The sequence below is a fragment of the Suricata suricatta genome, chromosome 16, assembly GCF_006229205.1.
Source record: "Suricata suricatta isolate VVHF042 chromosome 16, meerkat_22Aug2017_6uvM2_HiC, whole genome shotgun sequence".
NCBI classification, from domain to species: domain Eukaryota; kingdom Metazoa; phylum Chordata; class Mammalia; order Carnivora; family Herpestidae; genus Suricata; species Suricata suricatta.
The window spans coordinates 6,105,433-6,131,477 of record NC_043715.1 but is presented as its reverse complement, the minus strand read 5'-3'; the positions used below and the strand labels follow the sequence as shown (position 1 = coordinate 6,131,477).

The window sequence follows — 26,045 nt, the reverse complement described above, 5'->3', positions numbered from 1 at the left end:
AGCCTCCCTGTGTCCCCAGGGTCACCTCCGGCCTCAGCGTCTAGCAGCAGAGGCTGGCTGAGGGCACAGCCTCGTTTAGCGGCCCCCTCACACTCCTTGCACCGATCAAAGGAAATTTCAAATTCTGCTCAGAAGCCCTGGTTGAGAAGACATGTCTGTCTCTCTAAGGCAGAGGGTGGTCCCCGCTTGCTCCTGGGAGCAGCAGTCATCCTCCAGGGGACAGGTGACCCGCGGCCCCTCCTCACCCTGGTGGAGGCAGGGCCTACCAGGCCAGGGATGCCCCGCGCTCACCGGGGCCCCCTTACTTCCTCTGGCTGTTTTCCACCAACACCGGACCTACAGCCCCTCTCCTGGCTCTGTCTCTGACTCCCGTCTCCAATCTTCATGGTGCAGTTGACACACATTTTTTCCCTTCTTCACAAACATGCTCACGAATGCAGATTCTCTTCTCCCTTGTCTGCTTCTTGGCCTCCTGACCACCTGCCCGAGGGTCTCCACGGAGCTGGCTTATATTTCCAGAAGCCTTTTTCACCTTGGGGAGGGAGAGTGCCCCAGAAGTTTGGACCTGTGAAACTCTTCCATGTCTTGTCCCTTCTCTGACGCTGCTGCCTGCTTGCGCCGCTGGCCCACCCAGGGCCACAGGTGCAGGAGGGGCTCCTGGCCTTCGATGAGTTACTTGTCCTGCCTGAGCCACTGCTGCCTCGGGGCAGGAGCACAAGGACGTTCTCTGGGCACCAGAACACACCTTGCAGGCGCAGCCACCGGGCCAGTGGGAGTTAGTGCACTTCTGGGTGTAATGGGGAGTGAGGTGCCTCCTGTCTTAATAGTACTTTGAGGGGCAGAAAGCCCTGGTAAGGCAGTCAGCACACAGTCAGATCGCAAGAAGCGTGTGTGGTCTGAGAAATGACATGTGGCCATCTGACCCCACCCACTGTGCGCTATGGGCAGTGTTCTTGGCTCCTCGGGGCCTCGGTTTTCTTGTCTGTACAGTGGGGGTCGTGATGTAGGGCCTTTCCCTTGCTGAGCCGGCGTCGGTTCTCGGAGAGAGTGCACTGCTGTCCCCAACTAGCAGGCTCAGAGTTATGTACAAGAGGGGAAGTGTGGACCATCTAATGTGGAATGGGGGTTCCGGGGGCCGTAGGAGCCAGACTTAGAGCCGTGGCCCGGCCTGGCCCATCCACCGGAGTGGGCACCGCTCTTCCCAGCCCAGCCCACTGCCCCTGGTTAGTCGTGTTCCCAGAGGAAGGCGTGCGCATCGTTGGAATCTGACACCTTTGAAAAGTAATATAAACCACAAGAAGTTCCCTGGAGACCCTTAAAAAGGAAAACTATTCCCGGCGCAGGCCAGCATCACCGTTTTGAGGCCAAGGCCAGGTGGCAAGATGGAAAGAATGTGGACTCGGGAGCGAGACTGAGCAGGTCTTGGTCAATTGTAGTTTGGAGGCCCCCTCTTAACCTGCTGGGTGGCTGAGTCGGTGCACATACTTGTTTGTGCGTCCGTTATCAGGTGCTTGCCGCATGTGCACACCAGGCCAGGCTCCACACTAAATGCCAGGGGTCCCAACTCATCCCCTGCCCCCAGTCCCTCTGGATCTGAGTAGCGCCAACTACTGAAAGCAGTGATGTTGCCCACCAGGTGGGATGGGGTGCAGAGAGCGGCTGACACACGGGAGGCTACAAGCAATGGGGGCGCGCTTGCGTCCAGGAAGAGAAAAGAGCAGACGTCATTAGGGAGAGGTGGGCATGTCCACCCTTCCCGGACCAGCTCGAATCTGGCTACCTGTTATTTCGCAGACACCCAGGTTTTGAAAGAGGCCTCCGTGGGTTGGAGGTGAGGGGCAGATGCCGCATCCCTCGGGGCCTCTGGGGGAAATGCAGACAGACGGGCGGTCGTCCTAATGGCTGGGCAGCATCACCAGAACGTAGAAGGCAGGCGCTGTGAAGGGGACACGGGCAGCCTGGGGTAGAGCGGCCCCAGCCAGAGGCCGCAGCTCCACCGCGGAGTGTGGCACAGGGACGGGGCTCTTTGGGGGCTTGCAAACCCTGTCACGCAAGAAATGGCGGAAATAGCTTCCAACAAGCTGAGGGATGGAAGGGAGGGGGGAGGTGCTGGTGGGACCAAGGACCGAGTTTGAGGGCGTTGCTGGAGTCAGATGCCCCCACCCCGGGTTGTGGCCCGAGGGAGCTGGGCTTCAGGTCGGGCGCTGTCGTGCGTGCAGCCGTCCGGGCCAGGCCTGCCTGCTGCAGGCCAGTGTGCTGAGGTGGGCGGCGTTGTCCCCGTGCTGCAGACGCTCCGTGCGACAGGAGGAAAGGCGGGAGGAAAGGGTGTGCTGGGAGGAAGCATCCAGTCTGCAGGGCCCCTCTGAGCTCCGCTCCGGGCAGCGGCCGGCACATCAGCCTGTGAGTCCGCTGAGCCGGCCTGTGGGCTCCACCAGGCCAGAGCAGCTGCCCCAAGTCCTGGGCACTGCCTGTGTCCCATGTCCATCCCTTCACCCGCCTGGCTTGTCCCTGCTGTCACTCACCCCCAGCACAGCGAGAAAAGGGAACTTCCCAGCCGTCTGGTTTCAGACCATCCGGCAGTGTGGTGTGAGGCCGAGACCCAGGCCTCCTGCGCACAGTCTGGCTCCCCGCCAGGAGCACAGTGACCTTCGGCGGCCGGCCCACCTCTTTGGGAGGCGTGAGGCGCTCTAGAGGCTGCCTGGCCCCATTGATGTGAGGACTAAACGTTTGGTGACTGACACTTGAGGCTCATCAGAGGCCTTCAGGACACTTAAGCTGCCTCCTTTTCCTCCACGAGCCCTGGGCAGGCCTAGCTGTCTCCTTCCTGGGGCTGAGCCATTGGGCCTCTCAGAGCCTGGCCACCCTTCCCCCTTCCATCCTCTGCCAGGCTGGCCCCGCTCTCTGGATGCCCAGGGCAGATGCTCTGCTAGCTACAGAGGACCCGCAGCCCGTCCCTGGGGCCTGGCCAGCTTCTGGGCACCCAGCCTGTCACAACACACCTACTGTGCACCCCCAAACGTGTAGACCTGGGCATTTGGAGCAGGGCCAGGAGCTAACCGCAGACTTGCAGCTGGACCTGGCTGAGGGCAGGGAAGTCTGCCCATTTCCCCCACTCTCAGCCCTGTGCAAAGTGGAGCCAGTAGAAGGCCGAGCCGTGGGCTTAGAGACACAGGTGACACTTGCTGCTCCACGGAACGGGCTTGTCGACGTCCCCTTCTGTCCAGAGTGACACCACGCCAGGCTGTGTTGCTGCCCTGAAGCCCAGCTCCGTGGCCTCTGAACCCGCTAATCATGAGCAAGTTAGTCTCTTCAGTTTCCTCTATTTAATGGCATTTCTACATAGAACATGTTTCTTTTTTTTTTTGAAAGCAAAAGGAAAACCAGTGTGTGCCCCTTTCCTGGAGGGAAGTGGCCTTCCGGCAGAGATGGAAGCAGGAGGTGGGAGGTCGTGTTGCTCAGATGTGGGAGCCTGACTCCGGGGTGCAGACCCCAGCTCCAAGCAGCTGCGTGACCTTGGGCCGGCGCTCCTCTTCACCGAATGTTCTCATCTGTAGAATGGGGATGGCAGGTGTGCCCAGCTCAGCAGGTGTCTGGGGACACGTGGGCCAATCCGTGTGCACCGGAATAGCCCGTGCTCACGACACACGCTCTTACAGTGTTTGTTCCTATTTTAGATTTTCTGGAAGCCGTGAATCCAGTGGGGGAGGGGGCGGCGCAGGGTTCAGAGAGAAGATGAGCCAGACACAAAAATCAGCCAGACCCCCCCCTACAAGGTGCAGCACACAGGTATGGGGTCAGAAGGGGTCTCCGCCTCCTGATGTGCAGGACAGGCCTCTGGGCTCCCTGCGCCCAGCCACCTGGCACGCGGAGCTTGCACCTGGCCTTGGGCACTGGAGTCCAAGGACCCCGCTGTGAATCTTGGCTCCAGGCTCGCTTGCCATGTGAGCTCAGGTGGGCCTCCCTCTCTCACCTGTGAGGCAGGTGTGACATTCTGTCATCCTCGAGGATGACATGAGTCTGTGCCCGGTGTGGGGCCACATAAGTGCTCAGCAAAATCGCCACAAAGTGACTCTGTTAGAACTCACCTCAGACCATCAGGCATTTCGGGGAACTGTTTCCTGGGTGTCTGCTAGGGCTTTCCTCGGAAGCCCCCAGGGTACGCGCTGGGTCCCGAAGGCTGCCGCCTTATCCCTGGTTTGTTTGCAGGGAGGCAGGGCAGGCAGGCTTGCGCCCTGTAAACTGTGATGTTGGCGGAGGAGCAGTACTGGTCCTGGGGACGAGAATACAGTGACTGTCATTTAGGGTTAGGTGCAGACAAACAGATACACGGTGTATGGGGGGAATAGTGAGGGACAAGTGTCGAGAAAGCACCTCAGGGTCGTGGGGGGCGGAGGACACCAGATGATGAGAACTCAACAGAAAGGAGCTGCAGGGCCCTACGACCACGGTTCCAGTCTGGGTCTTTTCCTCTGCCCGGGCTGGTCCGAGCGCTGTCGGACACCTCCTGGGGGCACTGCCAGGCGTCGGTAGGGGTCCAAGCGCAGCACCCCCTCCTGCCAGGGTCCAGGTGAGACTGCACACCCGAGCTTGCAGCTGGGGACACGCGCTCCACGTGATAGCGCCCCCTTCCACCTGGGAGTGGGCCCCACATCCTGGCCACGTCTCTGTGTGCACCGGGGCTACAGCTCAACAGTCCTCTTCCACCCGGCCTGGTGCCCAGCACGGCAGGTGCAGAGGTAAGACGCAGCCCCACCCAGGGCGCGGGCACCAGGACGCCCGAGAGCTCCTGCTCGGCTGGAGACAGCAGTCCTTGTGTGAAGGGTGAAGCCCGGGGACCTTGGAGGTGCCCGCCTGGCTTAGCACAGTCGGGGAGAACTGGCTACCCCTGGGTTTGCTTTCTGGCAAAGTCCCCCAACCAGAGAAACAGGGGGACCCAGAGCAGGACACAGGTCACAGCCCCAGAGGCACCTGAGGTCAAATCCAAACCCCCAGTTGGTGACTTGTATAAATATGAAGCATCTCTGGGCCTTGCTTTCCTCCTGCAAAAAGGGGTCTTGTAATTTGGGTCTCGCAGGGCGTCTGTGGGCGTCAGCCGGGGCACACGTGAATGCTCTGGTTCCTGGTCAAGGCCCCTCTGTCCTCGGGCTGAGGTGCCGCCGCGCCCCACACATCCCCTCCCCTGCTCCTGGCCCGCTGGCTCCCAGGGGGCCGGCTGTGCCGGTGAGGTGTCGGGGGCACCCCTGCTGACTCCCCCGCGGCCTCCAGAAGCTCTTGCTTTTCCTTCCGGGGACCTCTCTCTGCGGGCACCCCGCCTGCTGCTTCGCCGCTCCCCGCCTGGAATACAGACTCATGGCCGGTGGCCGTCGTCGGGCCGGTTCCATGGTCTGACCGTGCGTGCTCAGCACATTGCAGCCGTCGTGGGCACTCATGCCAATGTCCCCATTCAGGGACAGTCCCCCTCCAGGTGTGCAGGACCCTCCAGGGCCTGGCGTCACCTGAGGCCCCGGCCGCCACCTGTCAGAGCTGGCGAGAGCCAAGCCTGGACTCGACCTCCCCTCCCCCAAAGCCGCATGGGCTCACACAGTCCCCTTCTCTGAGCCCCGATTTCCCCATCGGTTGAGTGAGGCTGATCTTCACTGTGAACAGTAAACAAACAGAGGTGACCTTCTTGGCGTAACGGAGCGTGTGCACCGTGTGCCGGCAAGGTCATGGCTGCCGGTATCTGTTTCATTACTGTTATTATCACCATTATCATTACCATCATTTGCAGGGACTATTTTTTTTTTTTTTAGTTTATTTATTTACTTAGAGCAAGTGAGCAGGGGAGGGCTAGAGACCGCAGGGGAGAGAGAGAATCCCAAGCAGGCTCCGTAGTGTTAATGCAGAGCTCGATGCAGGGCTCAAACTCACGAACCCTGAGATCATAACCCGAGCTGAGGTCAGAAGCTCAACTGACTGAGCCACCAGGCGCCCCTAACCGTGACTGTTCAGAAGAAAAACGCTGTTATCTGGACAGAAGAGTAGAAGTGTCTGACAGATCAGGAGGCTTGCCCTAAACCGCAAATCAGTGGCATTTCATTTTCATGTTTTATATGAATCCGTGTATAAATCTGCCACCCGGTTCTGGTCAAAGATGAGCGCGCCTCTTTGTGCCCTCGTAAGTCCCCTGGACCAGTCCGCTCGGGCCGCCATGACAGAGTCACACAGACAGGTGGCATCGACAACAGAAGCCTGGTTTCTCCCAGCTCCGGAGGCTAGAACCCGGAGATGATGGCGGGGGCAGGATTGTTTTCGTCTGAGGCCTCTCGCTGGGCTTGCAGTCGGCTTCCTCCTTCCGGTGTTGTCGGGGGTCTTGCCTCTGTGTGCGTGGCTGTGTCCCGGTCTCTTCTCATGAGGACCCTGGTCACACTGGGTCAGGGCCCACCCTAAGGGCCTCACTGTGCCTTCATCGCACCTGTGTCTCCAAAGCCAGACACATTCTAAGGTGTCAAGGTTAGGATTTCGACCTGATAATTCAAAGGTCCGAAGGAACAGTGATCTGGTGACCTGGGAGCTGAGCTGAGAGAGACGAAGCCCCCGCGAGCCAGATGGCTGGCCCCTTCGGTTGCCGGAAGGAAGCCTCGGAGCGCTTCTGTCTCTCAGACCCGCACACGGCAGCTGCTTGTCTTCCCAGCTCCCTGGAGGCTGGAGGTGGCCGCGGCATCGCGGGCTAGTCTCTGCCAGACCCTGGCCCCGTCCCTGGCCGTGTGTGACCACGCACGGTCCCAACCTGTTGCCCCTTCTCTCTCTAGGTCCGACTATGATGACTGGAGACCATCTCTGGCCAGCTTGCTTCAACCCATTCCATTCCCCAAAGAGTAAGTCCCCCACCTGCCTCTGACCTCACTTGTCCACACGTCACCCCGGGGACACCACGGGCAGCAGTGGGGGACCGAGAGGCCGGCCCTCAGCTGTGGGGACCCTGGGGAGGGCCCCCTCCCCATCGCGCCTCTGTGCAGGGAGTGGGAAGGCCGCCTGTGTGCTCACAGCGGCCACGGCCGCCATGGGCTCGGAATTGCTCTCTGCACCATGCTGCCCTGTGCTGAAAGCTCTCTTATTGCCCCCATTACGATGATTAGCTTGTGTTCTGCAGTGAGTTGGGCCGAAAATGGACCCTCCGTCTCTCCCTTGCCAGCCCTTACTCCAGTATTGAATTTATCCCAGGAAAATCGGGAGAAAACTATCTGGTGGATAATGGCCGGAGGAGAAGGCTTTTGTCTGAGGCCTAAAATGCCTCTAGGTCTCTGTTTTGACACATGTGGAGAAGCCAGGCCTCAGGAGGCCACTCAGGGCTCTCTCAGGAGCCTATTAACGAGCCCGTGTTTGTGAAATGCGGCTCTCCGAGGGGGACATTATACCTGGTAATTGCCCCATTTGCTGGCCTGGCCCGTCCCTGGGGCCCCCAGGACTCAAGACCGGAGAAATCCGACTCCTGAGAGCCGTGGCTGTCTCCAAAGAGCAGTGGCGTCACTGGCTGCACTTGCTGTGCCCATCGCCCCTGGGACACACGTGACAGGGGCCCATGATGCAATTCACTTGGAGAACGGTCCCCAAATGCCCCGTGAAGTAGGGTGGTAATTAGTGCGGCGGCACCTTAATGGTGGAACAATTAGCACGTGCACCTGGGTCCCTGGTGCCCGTGTGCACTCGCGCTGCTCGGCACCCGCACGGGCAGGACCCGGGCCTCGTCCGAGGAGGCCTTTGCTTCGTGGTTTCGCAGATGGACAAAATGTCTGTGTCCCCCTCACGTCCTCCTCCTCCATCGGCTCCGACTCAAGGCCTCCCCGCCCCCAGAGGAGGATCTCTGGGTCCTTGAGGGTTTCAAAGCCCCCGCTCACTGCCTTCTCCCCTCGTTTTTGTTACAGAGCTCTCGCACACGAGAAGTTCACCAAGTGAGTATCTGGGCACCACCCTCCTTGCCTTCTTCCGGCGTGGATGTGCTCTCGGCCCTCCCTCAGCCCGTCCCCGGGCGCGTGCGTGGCCAGCCTGCCGGGGCGCTTCCGGACCCCAGCGCGCCCCCGCCCCGGCCCTCCCCTCCGCCCGCACCATGGCCCATGCAAGCCCGGACCCTGCCGGTGACTCCGCCCCCACCCCGTCTCTTTCAGGGAGCTGAAGTATGTGATTCAGAGGTTCGCCGAAGACCCGCGACAAGAGGTGAGGCCTCCCGCTGGGTCTCGACGGCACCCTGTCCGGGCGCCCGCGGGCCTCCTAAGCCTTCCATGGCTCTGTCGGGGCCTCCCCGTCTCCCCCCGGCTTTCAGAACAGCACACAAAGGCCCCTTGCCCAGTGCATGAACACAGCCACACCCCCTTTGGTGGGGAGGGGGTGCCTGGCCGTGATGTCAGCCCTTTACTGTAAACTCAGGCTACCCAGAGGTGGTTTCCCACCAGGGGCGGCTTCTTCTCGAAGCACAGGCCTGGTTAGGGGCGGGCTGATGCAGGGGCTCCCGGCCAGCCCCAAGAGAGTGCTGCTTCCTCCTCAGGCCCGCCGTTCTGACAGCCCTCGGGCCAGGGAAGCCCTCTGAGCTGGGCTCCGAGCCGGGCTCATTTCCTGGGCACAGGGGCTGAGGGCCTCTGAAGGGCCGCTCTGTCCCTCCCGTGTCTGGCCTTCCGGGAGAGGTCAGCGTCCCCCTGAGGCTGTGTGAGCAGGACTCGCGTAGCCTGGATTTCTCCACCCACTACATCGGGGCGGTGACACCGGCCTGGGTCTGGCGCTCACCCTGTGTTGGACACACGTGCTTTCTCCTTGAGTCCTTGCCACAGCCAGGAGTGGGGTCTGCCGTCAACCCTGTTCACACCGGAATTACCCTCCTTTTGGAGTTGAGTCACATCTCCTTGGCCACACGGCTGGTTGCTGGCCATGGCAGGGCCCAAACCCAGGGAGTCTGGCTCCAGAGCCTGTTCAGTAGCTGGGGCCCGGATGGGGCTGCCGACACGAGGGGCCCTCCCGCTGGCCCTGCCCCGAGGCACTCACAGCCCTTTCTCCAGCTGCATGGAGCCTGGGACGTGACCAGGGGATCTGGCTTGCAGGTGGGGACAGACCCCCAGCAGAGCGGGAGGTTCAGGACGGGTAGAGGAGGAAGGCTTTCTTCTTGATGGAGCCAGAATATATTCCTTTCAGGCCCTGCTGTAAAACATAGTTCTAGAAAGATCTAGTTCTAGAACACCTTATTCTAAACCCTGATGCCAAAAGTGGTCCTCGGCTACAATGGGGAAAAGCAGAAACGGTAGATAGGCAGGTCTGGTCTACACCAAGCCCTTCCTCGCTGCGTCTGAAGACAGATGCTCAGAACTCCCCTCCAAAGGGAGCCTTTATTTTCAGCATAAACTTTGAAGTTGAAGAATAAAAGTGGTCCCAGCTGCTTCCCAGAGCAGAGAAGCGGCGCCAAGTGCTGGGCGGAAACTTTCCAAGCCTGGTACAGAGCGCGAGGCCCTGGGGGCTGAGGAGCCAGGGGCCAGGCCAGTCTTGGGGGGAGGAGGAGCACCCCAGCAGGCCCCGCCCCTGCAGGCCCCGCCCCTGGCTCCTCTGTGCCTCTCCCTTCGATTCCCTGTTTCTCTTCCCCTCTCTCCCCTCCCACCTTCTTTTTCCTAAAGAAGTCAGAGTTCTAAACTGTTTGATACATTTGCTGAATAGCGTTTCATACTCTTGGTTCCCTATTTCTTTGTAGTAGACAAATTAACATTGGCTATTTTTCCAACTCAGAGGGAAAAAATCAAAGCCCCACTGCCTCTGTTTTCTGCTTGTGTGTGGGCTGTGGTCAGTTGAATACCTGTGAGCAAGTGGCTTTTGGCAGCAAATTGTCCTTTGCTCCTGAAGGACATGACGGGGCGCTTCTCCTAGCTTTCTTCTGAGGACAGAGGAGGGGGAGAGACAAAGGCCTTTGTCTCTCTCTCTCTCTTCTCTCTCTCTCTCTCTCTCTCTCTGCAGCTATAGTAGGGGCCAGGATGGATATGGATGGAATTTCTCTCTCTCTCTCTCTCTCTCACACACACACACACACACACACACACACACACGTGTTTGCACACACACATACCCACCCACCCACCCACTTGCGGAGCTCTGGGAAGGCAGTTGAGACCCAGAGAGAGCTGTCTGTGCATGTGCATGAAACCACCCCATCCTGGACAGAGCACCTTCCAGGGAGGAGCAGAGACTCAGAAGGTGGCTCAGAGGACACCCAGCGGGGGCAGAAGGCAGACCCCCCAGTGGTGGAGGGGCCAGGTGTCCCAAGTGAGCAGAACAGAGGTTCAGAGAGCTGAGGGCAGAGAGCAGGAGACAGGACTTAGAGGTGCAGAGAGAGAAGAGAGGAGAAAGAACTACCCCCTGTGCCCCAAAAAAGGCACAGAAAAGTGGACTGAGTTGAAGCAGTGGCTTTGAGCCTCTCCTCACCCCGATTTGGCCATAGACTTGCTGTATTTGGGGCAGCTAACTAAGCCAGGCCTGGCCCTTCATCCCGCAGAGCTGATGGGGAATGGCTTGAGGTCCCCGGTTTATGGATGCTCCGATTTTTCCCAGCAGGCCTTCTGCGGAATTTAGTAGGAGGTGGGAGTCGCTGGATTAGAAGTTAAACAGGTTCCTTAAGTGCGGGACTTGTCTGAGCCTTTATCATTTGCATGATGGGACTGACCGCTGTGTCCCTTGTCTGCCGCAGGTGCACTCGTGCCTGCTGAGTGTGCGGGCCGGCAAAGATGGTTGGTTTCAGCTCTACAGCCCCGGCGGCGTGGCCTGTGATGATGACGGGGAGCTGTTTGCCAGCATGGTAGGTGGGACGGGCCCCGCAGTGGGTGCTGCGACGGACGCCGTGTGTGCCCTCCTGAGGAGCGCCGGCACTGTCCCAGTCTGGCAGTGGCCAGCCTGGGAATTTCCAGATGACATCGGAGCTGAAGAGGAAGGTGGTGACGAAGACCATGACCATGAGTGTCACTTTCCGTCTCTCACCAGAGTAGGCACCAAACCAAGGGCTCTCACTCCGTCTAGCTCAGCTCCATCAGGAGGTGACAGTTAGTGCCACCCCACTTTACAGACAGGCGGCCAGAGCCCGAGGCGCTCACTGCCCAAACTCACGTGGCTCACTGTAGTGGCAACGTTCAGATCAAGCTACTGAGTGCTTAGCATCCTCAGGGATTCTAGAAGGCTCTGCAGACCCCCCCAGCATGCCTGACCTTTGCGATGAGAAGCCAAGGTCAGGATGGTCATCTCCCCTGAGAGATGAGAGATCTGATGTGGCCAAACCAATAACCAAGCACCCACGGTGACTTCCAGGACCTTTTCTGGGCCACGCACCGTGTTGGGCACCTCACGTGCACTATCTCGTCTTAATTTTCAGCCTTACCCCATGACCACACCTGTACCGAGGCAGCTCCAGACAGGTACAGTGGCTTGCCTGAGGTCACACAGGCCCCGGGCCTCCAGGTCCCTCCTGGGACGGAGCCCACCCCTCTCTAGCAGCAGCCTGACTGTCTCCTGAAGGGGGACAGACTGCCCTCCAGCTGGCCCGGAACCTCAGCTGTCCCGTGTGCTCTCACAACACTGGCTGGGCTCTGTGACCAAGCGTGTTCCCGATAGCGAGAGAACACGGGTCAGGGGCCACTCTGCCAAGCTCGCTGGCTGGGTGGGGCTTCGCCCCCTCGCCTGTGAAACGGAACACAGTGTTGGCTTCCCGGGATCAGCCGGTGATCGCCTGCAGTGATGGATGCAGGGCGCCTGGCCACCGGGCCAGCAGGGCCAGCGGCTCGTGAAGCTCCCTGCAGTGACGTCAGATCCGGCGCTGCCTCTGGAAGCTTTCTTGAGAGGGACTTAATTTTAGATCATTTTCCTTATGCACTGGCTCTCCACGCCTCACCCACTGCCTGACAGTCCCTCCCGAGTGCCCTGTGCATCCCGGAAGTGCACCCCTCCTCCCCACTCACGAGGGCTCCCCTGACGTCACAGCTTCACCATGGCAACGGGCGGTGCCCCCCCCACCCCTTGATGTGGGGTCTCAGGGTGCGAGAGAACCCGGGGGAGCTGGAATCTTCCCCACCTGAGAGATGGCGTCTGTGCGCCCAAGTTGCTAATGATGGAGCGGAAAAGATAGACACGGAAAAGGAGGCAGCAGCCCCTGGGATGAACACATTGTTTCCATGGAGACGCAGGGGCGGGAGAGGTCCCTTTGATTAGGCTGCCGCTTCCAACCCTGGAAGGGCGTCTGCCATGGCACAAAGTCAGGGGAGAGCACACGAAGTGTTTGGGGCTGCAGTCCTGTTGCTTGGGGCTCCCTTCCCTCAGGTCCCGTCTCCAGAGACACCCGAAAGAAACACCGCTTTCTTAGTGGCTGCCCTGCATAGAACCTAGGTGGAGCGCACTTTGCCAATTTCTGGGTCTCTGGGCAGGTGGGGGCTCGGAATACTGGCCGAGCTCCTTGAGTGCTCAGAATGGGGGGGCCGGGGCTCCCTCCTGTTCCCTGTCCCGCATGTGGTGGCGCTCTACCCCCTGAATGCTAACCCCCCGCCCTACCCCTGCCCCGCAGCCATTCCAGTCCCTGAACCGGACACTCCAGGTCCCTTCCATGCGTGGGATCCTACAGGATCTGCCCTTTGTGATCGCCTTGCTGAGCATCATGTCCTAGAGCACCTGTCGGGTGGGGTGGGGGGTCTGGTGACCATGGAGGGTGTGGGGGTGGGGGGTGTTCTGGTTTTGGAACCTTCCGGCGTGCCACCAGCAGGCATCTCGGGCCACGGCCCCACAGTGGTCAGTGCCCTTCACATGGGCCATCCCCCCTCGTAGGTGCACATCCTCATGGGCTCCTGTTACAAGACCAAAAAATTCCTGCTCTCCCTGGCGGAAAACAAGCTGGGACCCTGCATGCTGCTGGCGCTGAGGGGGAACCAGACCATGGTGGAGGTAAGGAGCTGTCTGGCCCGGTCCTTTGTCTTCGTTCACTGGGCACCTTGAGGAGCCCAGAGCTGCTGGGGCAGCTGGGAGCACAGCAGTGGGGGAGGCGAGTGCGGCCCGGCCTCTCCAAGTTTAGTGGGAGCCCCCCCCTCCCACCACAGTTTATGCCTTTCACTTATGATCAGAGGAGGTTTCTGTCCATTTGTCTATGCTGCAGAGCAGACCACCCCAGTGGGGGCTCAAAACAATGACACTCATTTAGTTGGCTCACGGGTGACTGGGCTCAGCTGACAAGTTCTTACCCAGGGTCCCTCACGGGGCGGCCGGACCAGCTGGGACTCCAGGCCTCTGTCCACGAAGCAGCTGGGGCAGAAGTATTTCCGCTCCCGGGGGGGACGGCGGGGGGGGGCGCACGCCCAGCCCAGTTCCTCCCTCCTCCTCCCAAAGTCCCCAGCAGCCTGGGGCCCCCAGAGCCACTGTGCAAAGACAGGATGGCAGAAGCCATATTGCGCCTGGCGCAGCCCCAGAGTCAGGCAGCCTCGCTGCGCCACAGCCGACCCACAAGACGTGCCAGCCGGCAGTCACAGGACGGGGATTAGCACCCCTCTCGGTGGGCGGGGCGTCAGAGCATCTGAACCTCCAGCGAGCGTTACCGTGAGATTTGGGGGCCGCGGAGTTAACGAGGGCAGGAGCGGGCACCCGGCCGGGGCAGCACGTCCCAGGCCTCCAGCAGGAGGTCAGGGTGGCTGCGCCAAGGGCTAGGGGACTTCGGTGGATGTGCCCGTACAGCCTACGGAGGCCCAGAGGCCCTGGGGAGGATCTTGGAGGTTCATCCGGATGCTCGCGCAGGGGCTTGCAGGACGGGGCTGAGCAGGGAGCCAGGAGGCCGGTGGGCGGTGCTGTGGGGGCCTGAGCTGGGTAGGCTTTGCTGGGCAAGTGAGAAGTCCCCGGAAAGGGCTGCCCGCATACTAATCTGGGGCCAGAGAGCACATCAGCTGCCCGAGGCTCCGGGAGGCCGTGTGTCGCAGATGACCCCAGGGCTCCAATTTAATTCTGGGCATGTCTTGTGCTCCAACCACGTGCCAGGCACAGGGGGGACAACTAGGGATGGAGAGTGGTGTCCTGTCTCTTGGGCGCTGTCCCAACCCTTGATGTCCTAGCATGCATCATTCCTTGGTGCGTGTGCCCAGAGCCTGCTCTGTGGTCAGCTGGCTGTGCGCCAGTGTTCCCATTGTAGAGATGGGAAGCTGCGGTACGTGATTTGCCCAGTGTCACCCAGCCAGAAGGGCAGAGAGGGGAGAGTGTGGTTGCTCGTTTCCAGGATAAGATCTGGGGCACGCAGAGCGTGCAGAGCTCAGCCACAGACTCCTCTCTCCCTGGCGCGAGGGGCCGTCGGCACGGGCTGAGGGTTCTGCCTTCACGGAGCAGCCCTGCCTGTAACGCGCTGCCCCTGCTCTTGGGCAGATCTTGTGCCTGATGCTGGAGTACAACATCATCGACAACAAGGACACGCAGCTGCAGATCATCTCGACCCTGGAGAGCACGGCCGTGGGCAAGCGCATGTACGAGCAGCTCTGCGACCGGCAGCGGGAGCTGAAGGAGCTGGTGAGTCCGCCGCCCGGCCTCGGGGCGCACCTGCGGGGGGTCAGGGCCCCCTGCACCGGGGTGGGCCTCTGTCCCAGCAAGCCTTACCCCAGACCCCGAGAGGTTGGGACCACCCCTGCAGCTCTCCAGGTCATCACAGAGCCGTCGAGTCAGTGGCCCAAAATCACATAGCTCCTACAGGGCCCAGCCAGGAGGTGCATCCTGTCACCCCCAGACTCCCTCACGGCAGTCACTGCCTCCCCCCCGCGTCCCGGGCTGGGCTCCGGAGTGACGATGAACTCACGCCTCCCGGGTCTCCTGGAGCAGCTCTCACCCAGCGGCTGATTGGAGCGGGGTGTCAATACCCCAGCTCCCTCTCCGCACAGGGGGCACCTCTGAGACGTGGCTTCTCCAACATTCCCCAGAGGACGCCTGGCGGTGGCAGCACGAGAACACTCGCTTCCCGGAGGGGCCTCCGCCGTCTCCCCTCCCCACACCCCTGCCGGTGTTTCTTGGGATTCCCTCTCTGATAAACCAGCCGTGTCCAAACCTTACCTCAGGGTCTGCCCCCGAGACCAAGACGGCCATGTTGCCTTCTACCCCCGAGAAATGAAAAGGGCGCTGCACGTGGTGTTAGTGGGGAGGCGGCGTGCGGGCCAGAAGCTCAGGGCAAAGAATGTGTCGTGATCAGTCTGGTTTCTCTTGCAGCAAAGGAAAGGCGGGCCCACCAGGCTAACACTGCCCTCCAAGTCCACAGTGAGTTGGTTTTGTTCTCCTGTGGGGCTGAGTGGAGGGGAGAAGGCAGTCAGGCCTCTCGGATGAGGGACACAGGCAGTGTCTGGGGAGCCCACAGTACTTGACAGGCCAGCTTTTCCAGGAGGGAACCAACCAGCTTGCAGGAAACCACGCATGATAAAAGCTGTTGTTGATATTAATGTTAACATGTAAATAGTTGATAATAGTAACAATAGCTAATACACACTGAGCATTTATGTGCCAGATCCTGGACGGTTCATTTTATCACCACAACAGCACTGTGAGGTGGTGCCTCTTTCCATCCCACGTACAAGGCCTTCGGGGATCTTAGTCCCCTCTGTCCTGTGCCGCTGTCCTTGGCATGAGGTTTCCACCTCATGATCCAAAAAGGCTGCTCCAGCTCTGGTCATCAGGTCTCCATTCAAGCCAGTGGAAGGAAGAAAAGCAAAGAAGGACATTCCCCTTCCCTTTAAGGACTTTCCTGAAAGTTCTGCTGGACACATCTCCCTCTGTACCATTGCCCAGACTGCCGCACACAGCCGCGCCTAGCTGGGAGGTCAGCCTGAATCTGGTGCAGCCATGCGGCACCTCCAAGTCAGGGATTCGACCAATGAGATGGAAGGGGGTGCGGATATGCCCCTCCGCAGCCTCGTGGTCTAGTGCCCGCACGGATGGCTCTCCAGAGGCCTCAGAGGTGGGGGGACCTCAGTGTTTGCAGGTGGGCAAAGGGCACAGGCTGCTGCCTGGCAGGGGAAGCTGGCCAGGAGCACACGCCTGTGCACATAGGCATGCATACCCTTGGGAGAGACGTGCCTAGGAGCACCCCCGCCGGTGACTCAGGGTGTGAGTCACGGCCCTGGAGGCTTTCTCCCCCACCCACAGGGCCGGGGGGGCAGCACTCCCAGCACCCCCCTCAGTCCTGCCGCCTGAGCTGCACCGTCACCCCAGTGCCACTGTCTGCGGGCAATAAAAGGGGTGGAGACAGGGGGTGCAGAGGGCTCTCAGGAGCTCCTGGCAGCCCTGCACCTTCCCCGAGAGCCCACTGCCCGTCTATTTGTAGGACGCCGACTTGGCCCGTCTGCTGAGCTCTGGCTCTTTCGGAAACCTGGAGAACCTCAGTCTGGCCTTCACCAACGTGACCAGCGCCTGCGCTGAGCACCTCATCAAACTGCCTTCTCTCAAGCAGCTGAACCTGTGGTCCACTCAGGTGCGCACTGCCTGCCCCCACCTGCCCCCTGCATCCCGCGCCCGCCTTCACGCCCCTGTGCGCCCCTGCTCTGCACCCTCCTCCAGGACTGGCCTCCCTGCCCAGAGCCCCAGGCCCAGTCTCCTATTACCACACCCCTCCCCAGCCCAGAGGACATTTAGGACCTCATGAAGGGCAGTGGCCCATTTCACAGTTGGGAGTTGCTGAGGCCCAGGGCAGGGGTGTGCCCGGCAAAGTATTAGAAGCCCCGAGAGGCAGGGCTGAGACGTGACACTGGTCCCCACGCCTGCCTGTAGCACATGGGCAGCTCGTGAGTCTTCCTGTGGTGACAACAGCCCCAGCACACACGGTCTCCACTCCGCGCCTGTGACGTGTAGGCCCCGCCAGAGCCCTCCTTGTACAGAAGGGACACCAGGTGTTCCCGGCAGACTGCCTTCCAGGCCCTCCCGCCCCGTCCTGCCCAGGGAAAGGCCGCCTTGGCCCTCACTTGTAGCCGGTCACTGAGGTCAGAGGCTCCTTGACAGATGGCAAGACCGACTCCTGGGAAGGGCCCTTGCCTGGCCCACATCCCACCAGCAGATGCTGGACTCGAACCCAGACCAGGAGAAGCGTTGAGTCTTTGGAGAAAAACGAGAGCACCCCAGACTCCCCAGCTTGGAGGTCCTGGCTGTGTCCCCATCGCCTGCCTCCACCATGTCCTCCAGCCGCACTGTCACTTCCCTGAGTGCCGTGGGGAGGCTGGTCGATCCTGGGGCTGATAGGGTCTCTGCCCCACAGTTTGGAGACGCCGGCCTGCGGCTCCTGTCGGAACACCTCACCATGCTCCAGGTGCTGAACCTGTGTGAGACGCCTGTGACCGACGCCGGCCTGCTGGCCCTCAGCTGTGAGTCTTGAGCGGGTGGCCGGGCGGTGGGGGCTGCGCCCGTGCATTCATTCATGCATCCACCCACCCACTCATGCGTGCGTGCATGCATCCATTCATTCATTCCTCCGTGCATGCATCCATTCATTCATTCCTCGGTGCATGCATGCATGCATGCATTCCTCCATGCATGCATCCATTCATTCATTCCTCCATGCATGCATCCATTCATTCATTCCTTGGTGCATGCATGCATTCATTCATTCCTCCATGCATGCATCCATTCATTCATTTCTCCATGCATGCATCCATTCATTCATTTCTCGGTGCATGCATGCATTCATTCATTCCTCGGTGCATGCATGCCTTCAGCAAGTGCTCATGTGCCAGGCACCATTCTAGGTGCGGGGACCAAAATAGGGGAAATATCCCTGCCCTCAGGGAACTTATATTCTAGAAGAAAAGGAAACAGTGAGTGCCCGTACCCTCCAGACACTCGTCTGAGGGGCCAAGTCCGGGGAAGTGCTCTAGGACACTGCTGTCCTGTCCCCTGCCCGGCAGCAGCCGGCAGCCGCGGTTAGGTACGCAGCTTCTCAGGTCCTGCCCCAGACCTGCTGACTCCAAAACTGCAGTTTAACAAAATGCCCAGGTGGTTTCCACAAACGGTTAACGACTGAGAAGCATTGCCTTAACAGAAAGGGCCACAAAACACCTGAGGAACCCAGAAATGCTGATTCCTGCACCCCGACCCTACCCTACCAAAGCAAACTCTTGGGTGCTGAACCTGGGAGACTGCAGTGCCCACGGCCCACTTACTGGTATAGACAAAAGGCCCCATGGCCCAGCTGGGAAGAATCCAGGAGGGCTTCCCAGGGAAGGTGACCGCATCTGGGTGTACAGGATGTAGGTAGGAACTGGCCGAGGAGGTTAGTATACTGGGCAGTGGCCATGGCTCCTGCAAGGTTGTTGGCAAATTCCAGAGGGCTCAGGAGGGGTGGGGACAGGGGAGAGAGGTGACGGAGAGCAGGGAAGGTGAGGTTTGGGGATACTTTTCTGCAAATGTGCTCCTTGGACACTGTCACTGGAGTCACACCACCCGGCTCAGCGCCCCCAGGAGTGGGACGGAGCGTTGCTCCTCCAGTGGGTGGCCCCTATGACCAAAGTTTGAGGGCTGCTTTCAAGAAGCGGCAGCCTGGGTCACCCACTGGGAGAGCTTGCAGAGCTCGCCTGGGGGACGGGCCGGCCTGGCCCTCTGGGGCTGATCTGTGGTGTGGCAGGCACACTCTGGGGAACTTCCGGGCACAGCAGTGCAGGGACCTGACACAGGGATCAGAAGGGAGGGGGGCTCAGAGGGCAGGGAGAAAACATAAGTCCAGGTCAGACCGGCTCCCGCCCAAAACAGACTTTGTCCTGGTGGCGCCCTAGCAGTGCCCTGAACCTCCACCCTGTCCCCCCACCCCCGTTCTGCTAGACAGAGGCCTCGGCCAGAGCCACAGCCCCCCAGCCCGACTGCCCCGTACCTGCAGCTGCCCTTGTGGGGGTCTCACTGGTCTAATGCCTGTGTCCGTCTGTCTGTCTGTCTGTCCATGCACAGCCATGAAGAGTCTCTGCAGCTTAAACATGAACAGCACCAAGCTCTCGGCTGACACCTACGAAGATCTGAAGGTAACTTCTCCCCTCCTCCCTCCCTCCCTTCCTTCCTTCCCTCCTTCCTCCCTTCCGGCTGTCAGTCTAGACACCAGCGTTCCGTCCTCACGGAGCAGGAAAGGCTGTTACACCAGCAGATGAGTCCGTAAATAAAATAAAGGCAGGTCGAAAGAAGTGACAGAGGAAACCAGCAGGGAGTTGGTAGATTGGAAATAGGAAGGGCCTGTTTGGCATGTGACTGTCAGGGATGGTCCCTTTGAAGCAGAGGCCACATAAGATGAGACCTATAAGATAAGCGAAGGATGCAAAGGGTGACAGGAAAATCAAGTGCAAAGGTCCTGAGGCAGGAAGTGTTGGCATGAACTGACTTTGTAGCAAACGCGTCTAGAAAGTAAGAGAGAATAGACTTGGGCCCGACTGAATAAGCCTTCGTGGGTCACAGAAGGGTTCTGGATCCCATCCAAGTTCAGTAGAAGCTTTCAGAGGCTCTAAGCCATAGAGTGAGTTATGCTTGTAAAAGCTTGTTGTGGCTGTTACCAGGAAAACTGATTTTTTGCTGGCGCCGGGGGTGGTCCAAGCAAGAGTAGAAACAGGAAGAACATGGACAGGGCTGGTGCAGTCATGGGGTAAGCGCCTGGACCGGCAGCCAGGTCTAGGTTGGCGAGATAAAACTGGGGGAAGAGCATCTGCGTGGGGAAAAGTGGGCACATTTCTTGGGGGGCTGATGGAGCTGGGCCTTTAGAAACCTGCTCCCCCCATCACCCGGGTCTGGTCCTAGCTGCCCCGGAGTGGGTGGGCTGCAGGTAAGCTAGGGCTGGGCTAGGCAGCCAGACGGACCACGAGTTGCCAACACCCACCCCCCCCACCAGGCACCTGCGTTTATGGCGATCCCACTGCGTTCACCTGCCCATCTCCCATAACGGTGGGCCGCGGGCTGTGGTGAAAGTGAGCAGAGGGCCCGCCCGGGGGCACATGGCCTTGTGTCAGAGCAGGGTTTCCCCCGTAGCACCGGCCTGGGAGCTGGGGCCCAAGAGGAGGCTGGGGGCTCCGTCCCGTGTCGTGCAGCCAGCAAGTGGCAGCGCTGACCCTCCTCTCCCTGGGGCTGCCCGCCTGTGACCCAGGCACCCACAGCCCCCCAGAGGCAGGGGGCAGGGAATCCCTCCCAGCTGTCACCCACCTGCGACCTCTGATTTTGGGGGCTGCTGCCCTGGTCTCCCCGAGGCCACCTGAGCCCGAGCTCCCAGGAGCCCTGAAGGTGGGGTGAGGTGAGGGGTGCGGGGAGGGTACAGTGGGAACGGCGGCCGAGGCTGCGGGAGAGCCAGGCACCACCGGGCCAGGTTCTGGAAGGTTCAGGCCGCAGTAGGTGCCCCCGCTTGCCCCCCACAGGCCAAGCTCCCCAACCTGAAGGAAGTGGACGTGCGCTACACGGAAGCCTGGTGAAGCTCCCGCCGGCAGGAAGGAGTTTGCAGCCGCCACACACAACTCTTGACTAATAGCCGTAGAGCGCCGGTCCTGGGGTCGCGCCCCGGCGGCCCGGCTGTGAGATAGATGGGGGAGTCTTTCGGGGGCAGAGGGCGGAGGGGGGAGGGGGTGGGGAGGGGGGCCGTTAGCACGCCCAGCCCTGCCTAATTCTTTTAGCTTCATGATTGGAAACCTTGACCTGATCTAAAACGGACTTTGTAGCAACCAGAGGAGCATCAGCGGGTCGGGGCAGGGGGTGGGGGAGGGCGGGGGGCTCGGGGAGGGGGGACCCTTTGTGGATTTTCTTTGCCTTTGTGTTCAATGCCGTGTGGGAAAAGTCAACTCCGATGCCACCGTCACACGACCCTGATGGGCCTCGAGGGCCGAGGAAGGAGGCTTTCTCCCTCAGAGGCTCGGCCGACAACTTGCTCCCCGCCCCGCCATCGGGACAAGACCCAGACATGTCATCACGCCGTCCTGTGTCCTCTCCATTGCTATGCACAGTGATTCTTGTTGTACATAAGATTTAAATAACGCGCCTATTTAAGAAATGTTGACAAATTGCGGGTCTGGGACCTGCCTCTTATTTATGAAGTCTTTGACCCTCCCCCCTCCCTCCTGCCCGCCCTCCCAGCCCTCCCCTGGCCTATAGTACTGTACAGACCAGTCAGCTGTTGGGGTAGTGGTAGTATTATTGTTATTTTTTTAAAGGAAACAGACAAAAAAAAAAACCTCCTTGGAAAATTAATTGCTTTTTCGTAATGGATTCTGTATGCTAATGCTCGGCCGTCTGTCCAACTCCCCCCTCGCCCCCCCACTGTGTGTTTCCAATTCCCAGATGTCTCTACCTTTCTCCGGGTGAGGGAGGGTCAGGCTGGGGGGCAGACATGGGGTCCCCACGTTGCAGTCCCGTTCCTGCCAGGCCCCAGCTTTCTCTCAGCCTCCTTTTACACCCTGTGGGGGCGCTAACCTGCCCTCCTGGGTCCGTCCCCTGGAAGAGCTGCCCCAGGCCCCTCCCCCGGAGAGCCCCCATCTCCGGCAGCCTCTGCCATCCCGGTCCCCAGGCCCCACCGAGACTATGGCGTGTGGCCTCCCCGCCATCCTGTGCTTCGCGTGGTCTCCTCATGCATGCCTGCTTCTCTGCATGGTCTCTTGGGAGAAGAGAGAGACGTCGTCTCCACCAGCCTGACTGCCCAGCCCGCCCCTATGAATGTGACCGCTCGGGCACAGACCCCTTTCTGTCCCCACACCTGCCCCCAAGACACACCAACCTCCGTTTCTTTTGTAAACAGTCGGCTTTTTCTTAACGAGACCTCCCTGTACAGAACAGCCCTTTTATGGTTTACTTGGGGTCCCCTCTCCCCCAAGCCCCCTCTTCTGTTGGTTTAGCACAAATACCGCCCCCTCCAGCACCTCCCGCCCTAACCCCTCAGTCAATGTAATTGTTTTATATATATTTAATCTTATTCAATGGAAACCATGCTTTTGTCGTTTTATACTTTGCTAGGTAGACTTTATTACCCCCCCGACAATGCCCTCATTTTTTTAAAAAAGGAAAAAAAAAAAGAAATTGGGTTTCAGTCTTAATTCATTTTACGTGCCAGGTTTTATTTTGTGTGTGCGTGTGAGTGTGTTCTGTTTCGTGTTTTGTTTTTTCTGTTGTTGTTGTTTTCCGTTGTTTGGTTTTATTCTCTCCCCTCCGGTCCCCAACTTTATAGCACTCTGGTGCAGGAAGAAGCAGAAGCAAAAACAAAAAACAAAAAAAAAAAACCCACAAAAAAACAAAAAACACTTTAAAAAAGAAAAAAAAAGAGCCGAGACATGCCACCTTTTCCCTTCGCACTGTTGCTTTTCCTGATGGTTAATACTACTGTCACGTAGCTGTGTTCAGAGATGTGAAATACTTTCAGGCAAAAATAAACTGTAAGTGACTCATTGACATCTGGCCTTTCTGTGTGGCTTCGAGGGAGCCTTTCGGCGGGGACGGGCAGGGGACAAGATCCAGGCCAAGGTCAGGACTCCTCTGAGTGTTGGGGCTGCTCACCCTCAGCACTGTTGGTAAATGGCGGCCAGACCCTCCTTTGTCACGAGGCCACTCTGTGCATCTGAGAATGGCCCCCATTGTCTCTAGCCTTGGCCTGCTGGATGACAGGAGGTCCCAACCCCCGCCCCCCCCCAGTTGTAACAACCAAAAATGTCCCCAGGGGACAAAATCTCTCCTTGGGGGGAACCCAGGCCGCTCTCATCCAGAATTTCTCCGCCAGACCCTCTTTTCCTCACCTGAGGGGCTTGAGAAAATGCAAATTATGATTTCCACGGGCTGGGTGGGACCCGAGACTGCATTCCAGGACCTCTGGGAAACCCAGATGCTGCTGGGGTTTGGAAGCCTCTCTGAGTTCAACAGCCTAGAACCACCCGTCCAGCTGCCCACTCACCCAGATGTCCCCAAGAGGCAATTGGATGAGTCCAAGGAGAGACTTTGTGTCCAGTCCTCGCCTGAGTCATTGGCCTTCCAGGGCTGCCTCGCCCAAGCGATGGCGGCCCCCAGCCCAGCAGCCCCCTCGCTCACACACGTCCAGCACGGTGCCAGCCAGAAGGTCCCGAGTCTCCACCTCCTCCCCCTCTGTGCCTCCACCTCCCCCACCCTGCGCCAGGCCCCTCCTCTCTGTCCAGGGGACCGGAGCAGGCCCCTCTCTGCCTCCCTGGTCCATCCCACACCACCTCGCTGCCCGCACCGCAGGCCCTGCCTCTCCACGCCCCTGCTGCCCGATGCTGGCCCTCCTCGCTTCCAGAGGCCTGTGGCCACAGGGGGAGCAGGAGCCGTGGGGGTCAGGGGGCCCCTGGACTCGCTGGGGTGGCGGGCGGGCCAGCTTCACGCAGCTTCCCTCCACGACCCCGGCCCTCAGTAACCGCTCTCCTCTCCCGGCCGTAGCTGGCAGGACCTGCCCATGCCCTCACATCCTTTGCTCCTGCCTGTGCTCCAGAATGCCAGAGTCCAGCCAGTGCCCTCCCCCTGCACAGCCAAGCCACACCGTGCCTTCCCTTTTAACCCGGTGGCTTCAAACAAATTTATTCTCTTGCGGTTCTGGGGACCAGGATGTCAGCAGGCCTGCAGTCTCTGAAAACTCTAGAGAGAGGACTTTCCTTCTCTCTTCCAGCTCCCCGGGGTGGTGGGGGGGGGGGGGGCGGTCCTGGTGTTCCCGGTGGTGGCTGCGCCCCGCCAGCCTCTGCCTCCGTCCCACAGGCCACCCCCCCCCCCTTCTCCAGCAAATCTCCCTTTGCCTTCTTTTATCAGGACATCTGCCACTGGATTTAGGACCCACCTGGACGACCCAGGAAGACCTCATGGACAGATCCTTCACAAGGTCACATCTGCAAAGACTCTTTTTCTAAATAAGGTCATAGTCATTCTGGGGAATGTATCTTCTGGATTCGACATTTCATTAATCCTCCTTTGAAGTCTGAGGTTCATCTTGAGGGCTATGAATGGTAGGGGGGTTGCAATTATCTATTCATTTTCTAGCAAAATACTTACACCGCCCCTACTGTGTGCCGGGCACAGTAACAAAGGTAAGGGTTGTGGGTCTGAATTCATTCACGCCGACATGTCTGTGGGGTGGCTGCTGACATGATCCCTCCTGACCCATGGGGAAGTGGAGGCCAGGAGAGGGTGGGTCTCTCGGCCAAGGCCACAAGGGAGCAGGGGACGGAGCCAAGCTTCTAACCCAGGCGTTTGGGGAAGATCTCTGCCCTACTGGCGAATGGTTGGGGCTGGACCAGGGCAGGGACCGTGGAAAGAGAGATTCAGGAGGAGCTTAGGAGTAAGACTGCAGAGCACGCTGACCGGTCTGGAGGGGAGTCCAGCGAGGAGTCCAGGATAATGTTCACGTGTCTTGGCTTATTCTCAAAGGCGGGCTCCGAAGGCCTAGCATGAGCCCCTCTGCTGGGAAGCAGCTCTCAGTGACCCGCAGGGCTGGTGTGTCGGTGCCCCAGCTTTCTCCCTCCCAGTGGAGATGGAGACTCCCGTCTGCTTCCCTGGGGCTCCCCAGCTTCTGAGCACTTCCCGCCATCACTGTCCCTCAATCCGGTCCATGCTTCCTGAGACCACTTCCCAAGGAAGCCACCTGTGCTCAGAGCTTGCTTCCGGGGGAACCCAAACTAACTGTGCCAGGGGGCAGGGGGACAGGCTGCAGGCTGGGAAAACCGTCCTAGGGAGATGCACGGTCCCTGGGCATTTCCGCCTCAGCCTCAGCCAAGCTGGGAGGCCTCTGCCCCGGGGCACCCAGGAATCAGCCTGCACCTGTTCCAGAGGTGGAGGTGGAGGCAGCCAGCAGGGCTGCTGCCCTGTGACCCCCCCCACCCGCTCCTGGGCACCCAGGCCCCGAAGAACCGAGTGCACGTGTCCACCAAGAGACACAGACAAGAATGTTTATAGCAGCCTTATTCCTAAGAGCCAGAAAGTGGAAGCAACCCAAATGTCCGCTGACGGGAGAATCAACAACCCAGGGTGGCCCCTCGGAGGAACAGCCGGAGCGCCCCCCCCCCGCCCCCTTCCACAGTAGACTCGATAAATGTGCAGCAACGTCATCGTCTGATGGAATTCTGCAGAAAAAAGGCAAAAAGATCCAACTACTGATACCCACAGTGACGTGAATTAATTGGACGGACTTTACGTGTGTGGAAGGAGCCACACGCACGTGAGGGCTTGCCGTGGGATCCCTTTCCGGGAAGGGCATGGACAGGCACGAGCGTCTGTGATCACAGAAGTCATAACAGCGGTTACTGCTGGTGCAGGGGCTGGGAGGTGTCATGACCGGGGAGGGGAGAGGGAACCTTCTAGGATCGTGAAAACGCTCTGCAGCTCGATCTGCGGTCACACAGGTGTGTAAACAGCCCTGGAGCTCCACATTTTTAGGACGCGTGTCATGTATTGTCTGTGTCACACACCCCCTTGTTCAAAGTGGCATCAAGTGGACACAACCCAAATGTCCACGAACGGGAAATAAATGTGGTATTTACAGACAATAGACGCGCAAACATGAAGTATGGACACGCTCCAATGGGGATGAATCTTGGAAACGTTATGCTGAGTAACGTAAGCCAGACGCAAAAGACCACATATTGTTTGATTCCATTTATAGGAAATAATCCCAAATAGGCAAATCTGTATAGAGAGAAAGCAGATGGGTGTTTCTGAGGGGCTGGGGAGCTATGGCCTCATGGGTACGGGGTTTTATTTCCGGGTGATGAAAATCTTTCGGACCTAGATAGAGGTACCGGCTGCATGATGGAAATGCTCGAAATGCCTTTTTAAAACAGTTTCTTTTATGTTACATGAATTGCACCTCAACTTTTAAAAATGGCATAAAAAAACAATTTCTTAATGAAATGATAGCTGCTCCTCCTCTCTGCTGAGTCTGGGCCTCGGAGGGTGAGTGGTGCCCTGGCCACCATGACTTCTATCAGAGCTGTGCTGGTCCAGCCTTGTGGAGCTCTGTCCCCTCCTCAAAACACTCTACTGCCATCTGGTGGAAAATTGTCACGATGCCAGTTTGAATAATAAATCCACAGACTCCCTTAAGTGTGGCGTTCTTGTGCAGTGCACAACAGGCA

At 59.3% G+C, this 26,045-nt stretch overlaps 1 protein-coding gene across 1 annotated transcript in view; it reads left to right on the top strand.

Moving 5' to 3' along the window:
- The window catches only part of CMIP (c-Maf inducing protein), an 80,625-nt gene extending 60,082 nt beyond the window's left edge, over positions 1–20,543 (top strand). Inside the window, exons 12-22 of the mRNA XM_029926145.1 lie at positions 6,792–6,857; positions 7,905–7,931; positions 8,145–8,193; positions 10,694–10,801; positions 12,808–12,924; positions 14,380–14,520; positions 15,208–15,255; positions 16,316–16,462; positions 17,240–17,345; positions 18,919–18,989; positions 20,358–20,543. Of these exons, the coding sequence (XP_029782005.1) occupies positions 6,792–6,857; positions 7,905–7,931; positions 8,145–8,193; positions 10,694–10,801; positions 12,808–12,924; positions 14,380–14,520; positions 15,208–15,255; positions 16,316–16,462; positions 17,240–17,345; positions 18,919–18,989; positions 20,358–20,411 (934 nt within the window). The 3' untranslated portion in view covers positions 20,412–20,543. The remainder of the gene's footprint in view (positions 1–6,791; positions 6,858–7,904; positions 7,932–8,144; positions 8,194–10,693; positions 10,802–12,807; positions 12,925–14,379; positions 14,521–15,207; positions 15,256–16,315; positions 16,463–17,239; positions 17,346–18,918; positions 18,990–20,357) is intronic.
- Positions 20,544–26,045: the final 5,502 nt, after the last annotated feature.